We start from the raw sequence: 12718 nt of genomic DNA on the forward strand, positions 1-12718 counted from the left end.
ATTAGGTGGTCAGACTCGCTGACTTGGTTGATGGATGTCATCGAATCCCAATTGCGTGGATCGATGCAAATGATGTCAATCGCTGGATTGTCTGGGTCCAGATTCGATTATTTACAGACTGCTGTCATATGGCTGGCATATTGCTGAGTGCGACGTTAGACAATAAACAAACGAATCTAAACAAAACTACATGTATATACCTTGAAGCAATGTAAATGTTGAAGTGATACTGTAATGCATTTTGGATCATTTATATATTTCTTTCATGTGGAAGTGATCAGCATAGCTCGTCCATGAGTGGCGAATTTTGTGTATAGGAGACGTACATGTACGAATATCTGTTTACTTTTGTTTTTTGTTACCCCCTACATAATCATTTTAAGAAAACATTCATTCTTGTGCGATATTTAAGTAATAAAGTGCAATAAACAGAACATCTAAATATTTGAGTGAATGGTTTTCATAAAACTTTATTTCAAAACAATACAATTCGTATCCTATCCGAGATTATAACATTTATACCACTAGAAAGCTAATGTTTAATATGTGTACATGTGACAGAATTTAAAAAGAACAGTGATTATGCAAACATAAGTAAGTCATATTCGATGGTGTAGTCGTCTAAGGCGCCACAATTTGCTCTGCAGAATTGCGTCCCTTTAACGTGCATTCAAAACCTATGATCGCCCGTTTGAACTCGGGTTCACTCTGATTATGATTCTACGTTTATCAGAACCTTATATTGTCGAGCATGCAACGCAAAATTCTGCTAGTTTGCTAGTTAAAATTAGACCATTAGGTTAAAATTACACATGACTTCTTTGTTTGATCCAATGAGTTATTTATTTGTTACTTACGCCTTTGTTTATGAGTTTTGTAAACTGGGGTTTCAGGAAATATTTTGGGTGTTGATCGAAAAGCCTTGTCGAAATCACATATGGATAAGAATGATAGTCATATATTTATTTATTTTACAATAAGATGTCAAATTAAAGAAAATACTTAAATGCTTCTTCAAAATATTATTATGAGTATCGTTCGTTGCTTTTTGGAGAGCAAAGATGCCACTTAATGATCTAGTCTCTGGACAAATGACAATTTAACAGGACGGTAGTTATATAATTCTAGGTAAGGCATGCTGACAAAATTAAGGTTATGTCATGCAACCAACCTTCCTCTTATAAGTTATTGTTTGTGCATTGAAATTATTACCGATGTGTAATCACACGCGCCATTGTCAACATTTGATTTGAACTGTATAAAATATGCACAAGGGTCAAAAGATTCCTCAAAAGACGTACATGTACGCTAATCAATCGGACTTTTCTCTTGTTTGTAAACAAACGTGCTTGTTCAGAAATCAGTATAGAACGGAGTAATGCAATAATTGGGGAGCGCTTTACATATTGTTTTTCATACTTATATAGATATGCTACTACAACTGCGACAGTGAATTGCATGACAATATATATTTATGCATCAAAGTGACCGTATCGCTAGTTCTCCTTTGGGCTTCGATGACAGCACGTGGAGCCGTACAACCAATGTAAACAAAGGATAACTACGCAAAAACAAGTAGATTGTCACGTATTAGCATACTTCCTTAATTAACCGTAACCATTCTTTGACATTTGTTTATGAAAATGTGTAGACTTGTCAATCATGAAACGGATGAAAAGCATATGCAATATCTTGAACGGACTTGAAAGGTGTGACGAATCGTCACATGGCGCTGGCCTGTGTCAGAGGTACTATGCTGGTTGGCTGCCGGCCGCATGGAACTATGGGTAAGAGAGCGGTATATTCTTTAACTTTGTATATCATCTTTCTTATATTTAGTAACATGTTAGCGCCTTACTTGTTGGAAAGTTCGATGTTGACATAGAATAGGTATACAGCAGGTGACTATGCTTGTCGTAAGAGCCGCCTGACGGGATCGGGTTGTCAGGCTCGCTGACTTGGTTGATGCATGTCATCGTATCCCAATTGCGTGGATCGATGCTCATGGTGTCAGTCACTGGATTGTCTGGTCCAGACTCGATTATTTACAGACCGCCGTCATATAGCAGGATTATTGCTGAGTGCGGCGTAAAACAACAAATAAACAAACAAAACAAATATGTAAACCAGAGACACAATGTTCTTGCCAAGACTCGTGAATCATTTGAGACAATTTTCATGTCTACATATGACTGGCTGAGAAATGTTGTTTCCAGAACTGAATCAGAACTTGTCCTTGTGACACTATTCACATTGTCTTCAACATGCGTTGCAGCAACTCCATGGTTTCTGAAACATCAAGTTCACCAGTTGTCACAACTGAGGTGCTTGTGAGCCATATGGGCCATAAAACGTGTTTAGCAATGATTTCGAATGTGTCCAGAATTTTTGTACCTAAAAAAGGTCCAATGTCATCAGTCTTTCCTTACCTACTACATCAGCTGGACTGACATCAGACAGACCTGGCCAGTTCTGGTTGTCCAAATAAGCATATCGTCCTCTCAAGAAGGTCCTCATTATCCACCTCTTGTCCTCAGATTGGTTTTGGATAATACGATGAGAGTTCAGTTCTAGGATCCTAACCAGCAAATCATAACCCTGAAGTTATACAATTATTATGAACTATGTATCAGACGTGCTAAATATAATTATTTCAAAAAAGTCATTGAACATGCACATATAAACATACTGTGTTTTCAATGTATAATAAGGTTACTTGTAGATTTAACCGTGCTAAATGAAGCCGAACGCGTATTCTACCATGACAAAATTGAACGCAAAATCTGTGGGGTAGGGAGGATATTGATTCAGTTCAGTTCAATCCAATGATTTTAGCGGGCAGACAACCTTAATCAAGGATACACCGATAATATCCTTTAAACAGAGTAAGGCGCCATATACGCTCAAAGGCACGGGTGGTCCAGTTGTCTGAGGCGCCGCGATTCGATGTGCAGAGTTGCAACCCTTGAGCACGCCAGAAACCTATGATTGTGGGTTCGAATCCCGATTCGCTCCGATTATGTTTCTAGGTTTGTCAGCACCATACCCGTGCTCGTGGGTTTCATCGAAGTGGTAAACGTCTGAGACCTGCATCACTTCGGGCTTTTTTCCCACATAAAGCCGACATGCCGTGATATAACTGGAATACTGTTAAAAGCGACGTAAAACCCAACTCACTCCTTACCCGCACACCTGATAGGCATTTGAAGTGTGTAACATCTACTTCCTAAGCCAACACGTGCGAAGATGTGTTTTCACTGCACAACTTGAACTGTCGTGTATCGGGAGTCATTTCATGAATTATTTTTAGTCTATCTATCGCCAAAATAAAGCGACGCAGCCAAGATTCATAGCTGTAAAGTCAAATCGTCATTGTTAATGTGTTACATATCAAACGAAACGTGAGTTATAAGTACATGTATCTATTACAGATCTGCTCACAATGCTGCTCTCACCTGAGTCAAGTGAACAGAGTCGACAGGGTCCATTTCCCGATAATCACTTAAACGTGCATAGAAAGGTGCAAGTTCAGAAATGGCAACTTTCTGCTGTTCTACCAGTACTTCAGCTTTGTCAAAGTCAAAAAACTCCAAAATCAGTGTCGGCATATTTTCGTGCACTTTTAAGCCTTTCAGGTGAAATCTGTTGTTGGCTCTCTGCGATGGGTTGGTCAGATAAGAAGCTCCGATTTTGACAAGTGATGGTACCTTGAAATCAAAATGAATGGAACAACCTCGAGCCAATCACAATATAAAAACCATAAACATCTTTGCAAATTAAAGAATCATATTCATTGGTTTCCTTGAGTATCAATGTCAGTTGTGAACCACTAGTAACGAACATTAGCTTGTTCGTGTTGGTTTAAAACTGTTTAACTAATTTCTTGACTAATTACTGAAAACGTACACCTCAACCATATACATTGTATGTTGTCATATATTTTTTTAAGACGCACACTACGAAACTTTTATCATTTTCTTTTAAAGGTATTTTTCCATATGGTTGAATAGACATTATACGTTAAACTATATTTTTCACCTCATACAAAATCCGTTCCACAATAGAATCTGTATCTTGAAAATGTGCAATAGATACAAGAGACACAACCTGTCCATATTAATAAGAAATGTCCAGTGTATGATTCATGTGACTATATCATAAGCATGTGTTTATTAGTCATGATACAAGGTGTTCACGAAACGGTGAGAGTATCCGACCCGTCACCACCACATGCCTGAGAGCCTGAAGAAAAGTGGTAACTGCTTGGTGGACGGAGAAGAGACACCACTGTTGGCGTACTGCTCGACATGAATTGACAGTTGTCTGTTGGACAGTTGAAAAGTCATCTCTCTTGTCATACAGTCATGTGGAGAGTTTTTGCTACTCTAAATCTTTCTGAATTAGATCTAAATACAAACCAGATGAGCATTCTTATATTTCTAGTTTGGGGGTAAATCAGTGGAAAGGACTCGGCTATATGACAGTTATATCAGATCATCGATATACCTGAAACTTCAGCTATGCATAACAAACAGATCAGCAAGGAGGAGAGCAACAATTGGTACCAATGGGTCTGCCTTCTTCTTGCCAACATTTTAAATAGATGATATTTAAGTCCAACATTTCACATATTGTTTTCTCAGTAAACTTCAGATGACATTTGCTTTCATTTCTTAAAAATCTGATATCTCTATCTTCAGACTCACTTTTCTGAAATTACACTTTTCTGATTCTGAGCAACTTTGAGATTTCATATGTACCAATTCTATTCGTCTCAAATGCCTTCTGTGAATTTAAAGAAAGTCCTTCCTTGATATCTTGAAGTTTTTGGTTAGTCTTTGAGACAGAGTTGTTGCGGTACATTTGCTGGACCCGGCAATATATCTTCCTTTGTACGGGTTTTCTTATGTATCTCTGGAATCCAGTACAACAGAGGAATGGACATGCCTTTTAGAGTTAAGCAAACCGTTGATAGTACTGATGCGTGGTTCTTGTAGATTACTTCCTCAGTTAACACACTGGCAATAAATATGTCATTATTTGTCATATCTCTTTCCAAAAAGTTGTTTGATCAATCAATAATATGTTGTGATGCTTACATATAATGGTTATATTTTTCGAGGCCTGGGGGTAGCACAGTGGTTAAAGTGCTTGCACGTAAAGTCGTTCCTGTGATTACATGACCAACGGGTTGGTCGTAGTATAATAAGCCTTGGCAGCCTCAAATAGTGGAAATTATATCAAAAGCTGCCATGCCCACGTTCTGTACACCTTCTTATAAAGAAACAAGTTGGAAGAAGTGGTGTTCGCACAGGAGAACAAAACTATTGGTGGTTCTTGAAAACTTGAAAGATTATGGGACACATCATTTTGATTTGACAAGTTTTTCATACAGGAATGTTTTACTTTCGGAAGTACACTGTATCTGTAATGTCCCATCGGCTTGTCTTTAAAGTGGAGTTATTTCACTTCATTAAAAATAGCAAAACAAAAACTTATGTTCTGTCAGCAGGATGCATATCGTCTGATGATTTGGGTCGCGGGTTTTCTTGGATCGCGACAGAGACGACAATCAAATAAACTCTTCGCTACAGTGAGTGCTTTAGTCCCGTTCTTGTTACAGCTTAGTTGATATAACCAACATAAAACTGTCAACGAGGACCCATCCAATCCCATCTGTTTAGTGTTGATGAAGAAGAGCTAATGTCAATGTCATTTCAAAATTTTTATAAAACTTTATGAAAATGCAAACGGAGACAAATGGAATTTATCAGGAATGTTCAACGTCATGTCAAACCTTTAATAGCTTGCATGTGTGATTGTTTCCTTTCATTCAAATTGTTCAAATGGCGAGTGTTATCGGAAGGGCAGGACATGTTATCCTTTTCGCTAACACCTGTTGTCGTCAGTGATTTTATATGGTTTTTCATATAATATTTCACAGCTAATTTGCCCTTTGCTATGTTTCGGCAGATAATCCGACTGGTTATTCTCTTTGATTGACAATACATATATACTTTTACCATGATTAGAAAGGGTACTTCATATTAGACACAGCGTTACTTTCAAGTTTAAATGCATCTGAGACAATGCGATTGTAAATCATAACAACATGTTTTACCCAACTCATGCTACACGATTCATGAAGAACTGTCCAACATGCTGCGGCAGCAAAACCTGACATAGTAATGTTCAGAAATGTGAGCGCTGGTGCAAAGAATACATATTAGTCTAGACTACTTCAACTACCACTTGCTGATTTTAGACTTAAGATAAGTACAAGTTATTACGTGATGATCAGACAGAGAGTCTAGAAACTAATCAAACAGATGCTGGATGATCTTGATTGTTTGTAGTTGTTACATTATTCTTTTCATGAATAAAAGCAAATAATGTTGGTGCCTGGATAAATTTATAACAGTAGAATTGATGATAAATTATTGGTTCCAGAAGGTTCTATTTGGCAGTGTAGTAGGGTCCTGAAACTTTTCATTTCACATTCACAATCTTTAATATCATAGGTGCTCGGTGTTAGCTTGTATCACAACACACCAGTCGTCATAAGACTAACATTGTATATCAATATAATTTACAAGAAACAAATACTTACCCCAGATGATTGAGGAATATTCTTAAAGAGGTAGCCTATAAGCAGCTGAAGCTGTTGAACTGGTGATGTTGTATCAATAGTGACTGATGGGGGCGTCAGTTGTTCTAAATATTTGTCAATGACAGATTCCCCATACTTTGAACGAGGGAAATCGGGGAGACCAGCTGCTGAATCCAGCTCGAGTTTCTTCCAGGGTAGCACGCGTTCACCAACTGTTATATTCACGTCCTTGACGAGAAGAGCGTCTACTGTTCCTTTCTTCCTCGACAGTGTTATCTTGCAGGAGTTGATTGAGATGCCACAGGAAAGACGTAATATCTTTTTAAAGCTTGGGTGCCTGAGGAACATCAAAGGACTATTTCACTAATGAATGCCATCATACGTACATCACATATAATTCTCGACTAGGATCTACATGATGACTTTACGTTAGAAACAGCATTATGTTAACGTGAATAAGAAGTTTTCTGCATGTCATTATGACTGTGACAAAAGAGTCCTTTCCAACTTTGAGGAGAAGTGTATAAATGTGCCTGTTTCTTTCCATAGAAATAAAATTCCCTCTTACCCATGCTGGGTGTTGATCAGCACTACAACATGTGGATCCCCTCTAAGATGATCTATTGTGAACTTCCCTTCTTTCAGGCATTCTGGATCAGTTGTGATGATCACCTTGTAGTGGTCGATGTACTCAACTATGGTCTGTAGCAAATACATGTATAACTCTGTTAAATTACCAGATTATATTGTCTAACTCGGGATATTTATCATCAAATGTTTCTGATCACCTAAGATTAATATTATATTTGGAATACATTTCCATACGATTTTATGATTGAAATTTTATTTGATACATGAAAGATTGAACATAGTGGTAGTAAAACATTTCACTTACCCTTCGTTTTGACGACGAGCTTGCGGTGTTCGTTGATAGTTCATCTGCATTTGACTGCTTCATTACTATTTGGAACAAAGGGTAATTAGTACTCTTTAATTACTTTGGAGTTTGTGCATATATAATCAACCAATTTCTCATCACCAGCATTATTCATAACTTTCAACATGCACGTATATGAAGCAAGGCAAGACAAATATGGTCAATTGTGGGAAAGTTCCCTAATATTCAAAGGAGTAGTGAGAATGAAAAACCATACTATTCATATTTCTTGAAATATTTTGCTCAATAGTATTGTATTAGTATATATATGACAAACTGATACAATGTGGCTGATACATTGACCATCATTGTGAGTATCCCAAGCATTAAAGAAGAACCCCATCAATGTCATTTCCAAATTGCAATACATTGAAAATACTTTGACTTTCATTGTCAGACTGTCAATACACATCACCACTACCCGATTGAGCATGGACCATTGATCATACATGAATGACGTGTCTGTACATATAATCCTTAAACAAATGTCAAATTTGTCACAATACTACTTATGAATTGGAAAGAAATGACAGTGACCTTGAAAGTTTTACCAATTAACCATATGATTTGTTGATCCGGGGTAGAATAGGTCTTCAGCAACCAATGTTTATCGTAAAATGCGACTATGTTTGTCGTAAGAGGCGACTAACGGATCGGGTGGTCAGGCACGCTGACATGGTTGATGCATTTCATCGATCACAACAGCAACCCATGTTTGCCCTTAAAGGCGACTATGCTTGTCGTAAGAGGTGACTAACGGGATCGGGTGGTCAGGCACGCTGACATGGTTGATGCATGTCATCGATCACAACAGCAACCCATGTTTGCCCTTAATGGCGACTATGCTTGTCGTAAGAGGCGACTAACGGGATCGGGTGGTCAGGCACGCTGACATGGTTGATGCATGTCATCGATCACAACAGCAACCCATGTTTGCCCTTAAGGGCGACTATGCTTGTCGTAAGAGCCGCCAGACGGGATCGGGTTGTCAGGCACGCTGACTTGGTTGATGCATGTCATCGTATCCCAATTGCGTGGATCGATGTTCATGATGTCAATCACTGGATTGTCTGGCCCAGACTTGATTAATTACAGACCGCCGTCATATATCCGGAATATTGCTGAGTGCGGCGTTAAACAACAAACAAAAGAAACAAACAATGGCGTTGATCGATGCTCATGATATCAATTACTGGATTGTCTGGTCCAGACTCGATTATTTATAGACCGCCGTCATATAGCTGGAATATTGCTGAGTGCGGTGTTAACCAACAAACAAAATGTTGATAAACTTAGCACTAACTACCATTGATTATTTTGTATGGAATCCTTATACAGTGAATCGCAAAAGGGGTTGGTATTTCTATTAAAATATTCATTGTATACAATATGAAGCAGTAATGATGAGTATTCAATTTAACATACCTTTACTGATTCCCTTAATTCTTTTAACGACTTTTTCTCTTGTTTCCACATCAAAGGCTGATGGTTGTACTGTTCTCAAGATGCCTGCTACTTCATCAACCATACTTGGTTTGAGCAACTTGTCAAGGGCAACTGACACTGCATCTGTGCCTTTAGCATATCATGTTATAATCTATATAATCTATATAATCTATATATCTCCAAGAGGACAGAATGGTTGTCAAGAATTTGATGGGGGATCAATGTAGATGACAGATGCCATTAGGTGTTTGAGGTTCAACTCCGTCCTCCTAATTAAGTACATAGAGAATACTACACTCATTCTCGTTAGATACCATAGAAAGTTCACGAGTTTCGTAAAACGAGAATGAGTGTGGTATTTTATTTATTACTCACGTTAAATATATATTAACGCGTAAATACATAACAACTTTCGTTCGTTGACAGACCAAACTGAAACCGGTTGCAAAATCTGGACGCGCATGAATATTGATATATGCCCAAATATGGGCATTATTGACATTTCTATGCATCCGCATTAACAACATGCGCCTGCAGTTGGGTTTGCAAACAAAACAGCACCGACGCTCAAGATCCTTTTGGAATAAATTCTTCAACTAATGGTAATTCAAGCGCCATGTTGTTAGTACGAAGGACACCTATAAGAAAATTTGAAAAGTCACATTAGCGCCGCGCTTTGAATATCGGACTAGGCCTAACAGTCGGTCACTCGCACTGTCGGTGTCCCGTGTGTGCAATCCAAATGGTCCGGTGTACCTGATCTATCAGCTGAATTCATATCATGTTCGTGCCATTTTGGGAGAGGGGAATTAGAGTTTTCAACAAAGACATTCATGTTAATTGCACCAACCTCTACTGAAGATTTGAATATAGAAAAACTCAAGTCTGCTTACATGTCAGTGAAAGCTTCGAACGATCGAAGGGCAAGGTCACCACCGGAATAAGAAAAGACAACCGTGATCTACTCACAGCGTTTCGCGATAGAGATAGGGAATGTTATTGTTCACATTTGGGATGTTTGGGGCCACAAAACCAGAATTCGGTCACACTTCCACGGAGTTTTCGAATGATTTGTATCAGAACTGTTCACTTTTATTGATCTGGTCGTGCAGTCGTGTACGTTCATTCATGAACAACACCTCCCGAAACATCGCCACAAAATACGCTTCGAATGGGACACTGATAGCACAACCGGATCATCCCAAGTAAGTCTAGATATCTGTCTAGATAGTTTAAACTGACTTTATTTCACCACGCTTATCTTTTTACGTTAAATCAAATTGAAAGTTGCGACAGTGGTCTGGTGCGTCACGCTGATGTGACCCTCGCTCTATTGATCGGTAGTCGTACATTGTAAATGTATATAGCTCGATTATATAATGTCTGTAGAAGTTTTATGCATAACTTATACATAATGCAAACCAATTTTGATGCGTGTGACTATATTGTATGGTTTAATAAAGTGTTTGTAGATATCTCTCGTTCTCATTAATTTCTTCAGTTCTGCCTTGTAGTTGCAAAATGAATGAAGTCTCCCGATTTTTTATGAATGAAAAAAGTAGTCCCGGTGTGACAGAGGTCACGGTTTTCCAATCAAAACGAATAAAACAAGGTCAACCTTGTACGACACACGTGTGACGTACAGATTTAGTATCTTACCACCTGTATCTTCACCACGTGGGTAATAAACATCGATATTATTTGATAAAAATTGATATGAATAACAGACTGACTATATCATATCCCGGTTAGGGTGGTGGGTTATATTTTGGTCACTGGTCCAAATATACATTTTGTTCTGAAAGGAGCTGACGAATATTTTTTTCTAGTATTCTTTGGAACTGTAATTCAAACATATTCCAGTCTTTCAATATCAGCTGACCCTAAGATGTATCACATGCATATTAGATAATAACGGAAACTTTTATAAGTTAATGTTTAATGTTTTTGCCTCTCCTAAACAAGCTTGGTTCGATCCGCAATGTGAACAGTGTTGTTGTACTATTTTTTCTCTGAGCAATAATGTGGAAGTGCAGGTCATTTAGAAACAATCTCAGAGTGTAACAGTACCATTTCAGTTGAAAATTATTCAGACACACAACCCGTTCTTTATGTGAGTGAGTGAGTGAGTAAGGTTTTACGCCGCTTTTAGCAATATTCCAGCAATATCACGGCGGGGGACACCAGAAATGGGCTTCACACATTGTACCCATGTCGGGAATCGAACCCGGGTCTTCGGCGTGACGAGCGAACGCTTTAACCTCTAGGCTACCCGACCGCCCCCCGTTCTTTATGTAATTCCACTGTAACTTAAACACTATCATATACATGTATAAGTGCTGCAGAAGAACATACCATCTTGGAGGATCGTGAGTTCTGAGAGTTCGGTCTCGTCACGTCCAACTTTCCACATCAAGTATATCATTGTATTTCCAACAGAAGATCCAGAGTCTGGGATACTTCTGTTAAATGTAAATAGATGGAACGCAATAGGAATACAACTATGAGAGGGAGCAAGCAGTAGGTTTGATAAAAAAAAAATGTATCGTATAGTTAATATTGAGAATATTGGTAATGCTGAATCATTTTGATACATTTTCCCGAACATAACAATCGTCAGGTTATGCGTCATATTTCTTATTCTCAAATACGTGCTCAACGAAAGAATTGCGGGAAAATGGATCAAGATATGTGAAAAAAATTCTTATGTAATTGTCTCTACTCACTCGTGTCCAATTATTAGTTCTTCTGCCAGGTGAAATCCAAATACTGTTGGATACATCAACACAGAAATGTCAAAGCAGAGACGTAAGTAATGCATCACGGAAGATGCATGTTTGTTCCAGTGAAAGATTTGTGTACCCACGATTCCATCAGGCCTAAACGGAAACAAGTGGAGTTCAGCTCATACATGGGTACACAATAGATACATGTCCACTAACGTGAAATCCAGCTTTACAACAGCATTGCAATGTAAAAGTGAAAAACACAAGAACATTATGAAAAAAGGACCATACGGTTTAGCATATCAAGAAGCAACAGCATTTACCATGTTATCTCACCTTTTCAGTTTATTTCGGCAGTAGGTCAAAACAGGTATGAGACCAAGGCAATCCACGATGTTGGAGGTGTCTATGAAGTCAAAATGGAGATTTATAGGCAGGTCTGTGTCGCAAAGTACAGTCGCCTCTCCTTGCCAGAGATGAATCTACAAGCAACGGAACTATTATTAATATTTAATCCATAATAATGTTTACGTTGACAGCAGACGTACATTTGTAGACAGACGCTTTAGTCGTCTGGACATAGAAACATACCTTGATTATGCACCCCTCCTTAATGGCCGCCTGATAACTTTCCACCCACTGCTTCATTATTTCAAGACACAGAGAAGACATCGTGACATGTTTCCCGTCGTATCTGATAAAGTATAATATTTAAAAGTGAGTGAGTGAGTGAGTGAGTATGGTTTTACGCCGCTTTTAGCAATATTCCAGCAATATCACGGCGGGGGACACCAGAAATGGGCTTCACACAATGTACCCATGTCAGGAATCGAACCCGGGTCTTCGGCGGGACGAGCGAACGCTTTCACCACTAGGCTACCTGTCCGCCCCTATAATATTTAAAAGATCACAATATTGGTTAATTGAAAGATATATGAATAAGATATTCGAAGTAGGTGTAGAAATGCAACGTCTATGTAGGTACAAATATTTAAACTA

General features: G+C 38.4%; 1 protein-coding gene across 2 annotated transcripts in view; it reads right to left on the reverse strand.

Moving 5' to 3' along the window:
* Positions 1 to 366: 366 nt before the first annotated feature.
* Positions 367 to 12718, reverse strand: part of LOC124143028 — a 38508-nt gene continuing 26156 nt past the window's right edge. For both annotated transcript variants that reach the window (XM_048382435.1, XM_048382434.1), the window contains exons 4-14: positions 12311 to 12413; positions 12056 to 12201; positions 11720 to 11872; positions 11349 to 11455; positions 8973 to 9122; positions 7506 to 7570; positions 7179 to 7312; positions 6611 to 6947; positions 3456 to 3707; positions 2430 to 2598; positions 367 to 2289 (exon numbers count right to left, since the gene is read on the reverse strand). In XM_048382435.1, the coding sequence (XP_048238392.1) occupies positions 2249 to 2289; positions 2430 to 2598; positions 3456 to 3707; positions 6611 to 6947; positions 7179 to 7312; positions 7506 to 7570; positions 8973 to 9122; positions 11349 to 11455; positions 11720 to 11872; positions 12056 to 12201; positions 12311 to 12413 (1657 nt within the window). In that variant the 3' untranslated portion in view covers positions 367 to 2248. The remainder of the gene's footprint in view (positions 2290 to 2429; positions 2599 to 3455; positions 3708 to 6610; positions 6948 to 7178; positions 7313 to 7505; positions 7571 to 8972; positions 9123 to 11348; positions 11456 to 11719; positions 11873 to 12055; positions 12202 to 12310; positions 12414 to 12718) is intronic.

This window comes from Haliotis rufescens, unplaced genomic scaffold, assembly GCF_023055435.1.
Source record: "Haliotis rufescens isolate VD_foot unplaced genomic scaffold, xgHalRufe1.0.p SCAF_4, whole genome shotgun sequence".
NCBI lineage: Eukaryota > Metazoa > Mollusca > Gastropoda > Lepetellida > Haliotidae > Haliotis > Haliotis rufescens.